This window comes from Salvia miltiorrhiza, chromosome 8 (assembly GCF_028751815.1).
Source record: "Salvia miltiorrhiza cultivar Shanhuang (shh) chromosome 8, IMPLAD_Smil_shh, whole genome shotgun sequence".
NCBI lineage: Eukaryota > Viridiplantae > Streptophyta > Magnoliopsida > Lamiales > Lamiaceae > Salvia > Salvia miltiorrhiza.
This window is the reverse complement of record NC_080394.1, coordinates 56,684,785-56,686,957: the sequence shown is the minus strand read 5'-3', so window position 1 is coordinate 56,686,957 and position 2,173 is coordinate 56,684,785. Positions and strand designations below refer to the sequence as shown.

At 38.7% G+C, this 2,173-nt stretch overlaps 1 protein-coding gene across 1 annotated transcript; it reads left to right on the top strand.

The window, feature by feature from the left end:
- Nucleotides 1–2,173, top strand: LOC130999391 (DNA-directed RNA polymerases II, IV and V subunit 12). The gene is made up of 3 exons (XM_057924926.1): nucleotides 1–425; nucleotides 543–635; nucleotides 2,013–2,173. The coding sequence occupies exons 1-3, from the start codon at nucleotides 386–388 to the stop codon at nucleotides 2,033–2,035; spliced, it is 156 nt and encodes a 51-aa protein (XP_057780909.1). The 5' UTR covers nucleotides 1–385; the 3' UTR covers nucleotides 2,036–2,173.

Here is a 2,173-nt window from a genome sequence, read left to right as displayed (position 1 = left end):
AACACTCCCTTCCCTTCTTCTCCCCCCTATCAGCCGCACACACACGCATACACACCTTCACATCAGTTTCTCTCACTCTCCCTCAACTCTCGACTGTCTCTCTCGACTGCTCGAACTCACGGCCGCTGGAGCTCGCCGGAGCAAGCGGCGGCAACCATTACCTCTCGGTTCTCCCTTCTCTCGGTTCAAAACAGAGAATCACCGCCTCCGTCCATCTCTCTCTCACCGTGGCTGAAAGGTAGCGGCAAAGCCGCCGTGCCTTGCCATCTCCCTCGAGTCTCTCTCTCTCGACTCTCTTCTCAGATCGGAACCCCACCCACCTCTCATTCTCTGCTCAGCGCGCGACGACTTCAAAACCTAAATCCACATTTCCGTTCAATCCACTATGGATCCGCAGCCCGAACCCGTAAACTACATCTGCGGAGGTGATCCTATTACTCGAATAGGGGCCATCGTTTGTTTCAATTCCATGCGTTTAATTTTTGTTTTATTCGCTTCCTTTGATTTGTTTGAATGACAAAATTGAACTATGGGCTTTGCAGATTGTGGGCAGGAGAACACGCTGAAGCCAGGGGATGTGATTCAGTGCCGTGAATGTGGTTATCGCATCCTCTACAAGAAACGCACCCGCAGAAGTATTACTATTTCCCTTTTTCTTATTCTGCCTTATTGTTGCCTGTTTTTCGTTTCTCTTATCGTTTCGATTTCACATCTTAAATCATGGTACATTCAATAATTCTGTAATTTGTGGTATAAGTTCTACAATTTGGGGTTGGACGACAGAGTGTTTGAACTGAAATAGGTATTAATTTATGGGGTAGTAATTTATCTTTCTGTGGCAATGTGACTACTTTATTACTCCAAATTAATAGTATGAATTAATAGCCTTGGGACGACGAGAATCTGTTAACTAAAATTCGTATCAAGAGTAATATTTTATCTTTATGCCACAAGTCGGGATACTAATTTATTGAGTATCAATGTATAACAGTTCTATTATAATTTTAAATATAGTCAAAATCACTATCTTGATCATTGTAGAACGTTCTATACTATAAGTTTCATGTATTTACAAAGTTGGGACGTTACGGAATCTTTTAACGGAAAGAGATAGCATTTTATCTTTAGGCACCAAGATGTGACTATGAGAATTTCAGTGATTATTGATATATTGAGAATTAATATTTAATGGCTCTACTGTAAGAATCCTGCCTTCGCTGAGCTACACAATATTTATTTATGCAAGTGTATTAACTATTAAATGCTTTGAGGATGAACATTGTTGCTACTTGCTAGCTTGGTTTAACAAGAAGTCCCCAATTTGTAAACTGAGTATGAACATTCTTCCTTGCTGGGTTTGACATGAAGTTTCTCATTTATGCTCTTTGAGTATGATAGGATTCACTAATTTGTGGCTTGGTTTGTTGTATGTAAGCTGAAGGGAAGTTAAAAATTGGGATAAGTGACCACCGTCAGAATACAGTTCCGAGTCCAAATGTCATGATGATATAGTAAAATGGAAGACCATATACATACATATGTACATGCATACACATACATACATATGTGACTGGTTTTATTTTTGTTTTTTTGGTTAAAGAATGATTGGTTTTTGTTATAATACTTCAATTTCAGTGTCAGTTGTAATAGGTAAGGAATACACTTGAGGATTGAGGTTTATTTTTACATGGGGAATGAGACTGGTTTTTTAAAGATGACTGTAGAAGAGATCTTCAACCGTGTGAAAAAGAATCTTAATTGATTAAATGCACATCACCTTGCTAGGACTTTCTGTTGCCCCCATCATCAGTGATGCAGCTGATCATGAAAGTTTCGTTTTCACACAATCAATGCAATAATGGGCCATTGCTATGCTATAATACTTCTATCTAATAGCAGCATCATCTTGGATCTTGGTGGTGCTTTATGGGATTGTGAACTTGAATTGTTGATTGTATGACTGTCTTTTCCCTTCTGGATTAACATATGTTTGTTTTACTTGAACGATGCAGTTGTCCAGTATGAAGCGCGCTAGAGAAACTTCGGAGGTCTATAGAGTAAAATCAATTGGTTAATTTCCCATTACTGTTGTCTGCACGATGTTTTATGATATGTTGTTGAGAATTGTTAATCTCTGTGAATTGTGATATATTATATGGTGATTTACATTGCA

Coding starts and splice junctions, on each gene's coding strand:
- LOC130999391 (XM_057924926.1), top strand. CDS start 386: ATGGATCCGCAGCCCGAACCCGTAAACTACATCTGCGGAG. Junction 426..542: donor CGTAAACTACATCTGCGGAG/GTGATCCTATTA, acceptor TGGGCTTTGCAG/ATTGTGGGCAGGAGAACACG. Junction 636..2,012: donor CAAGAAACGCACCCGCAGAA/GTATTACTATTT, acceptor TGAACGATGCAG/TTGTCCAGTATGAAGCGCGC.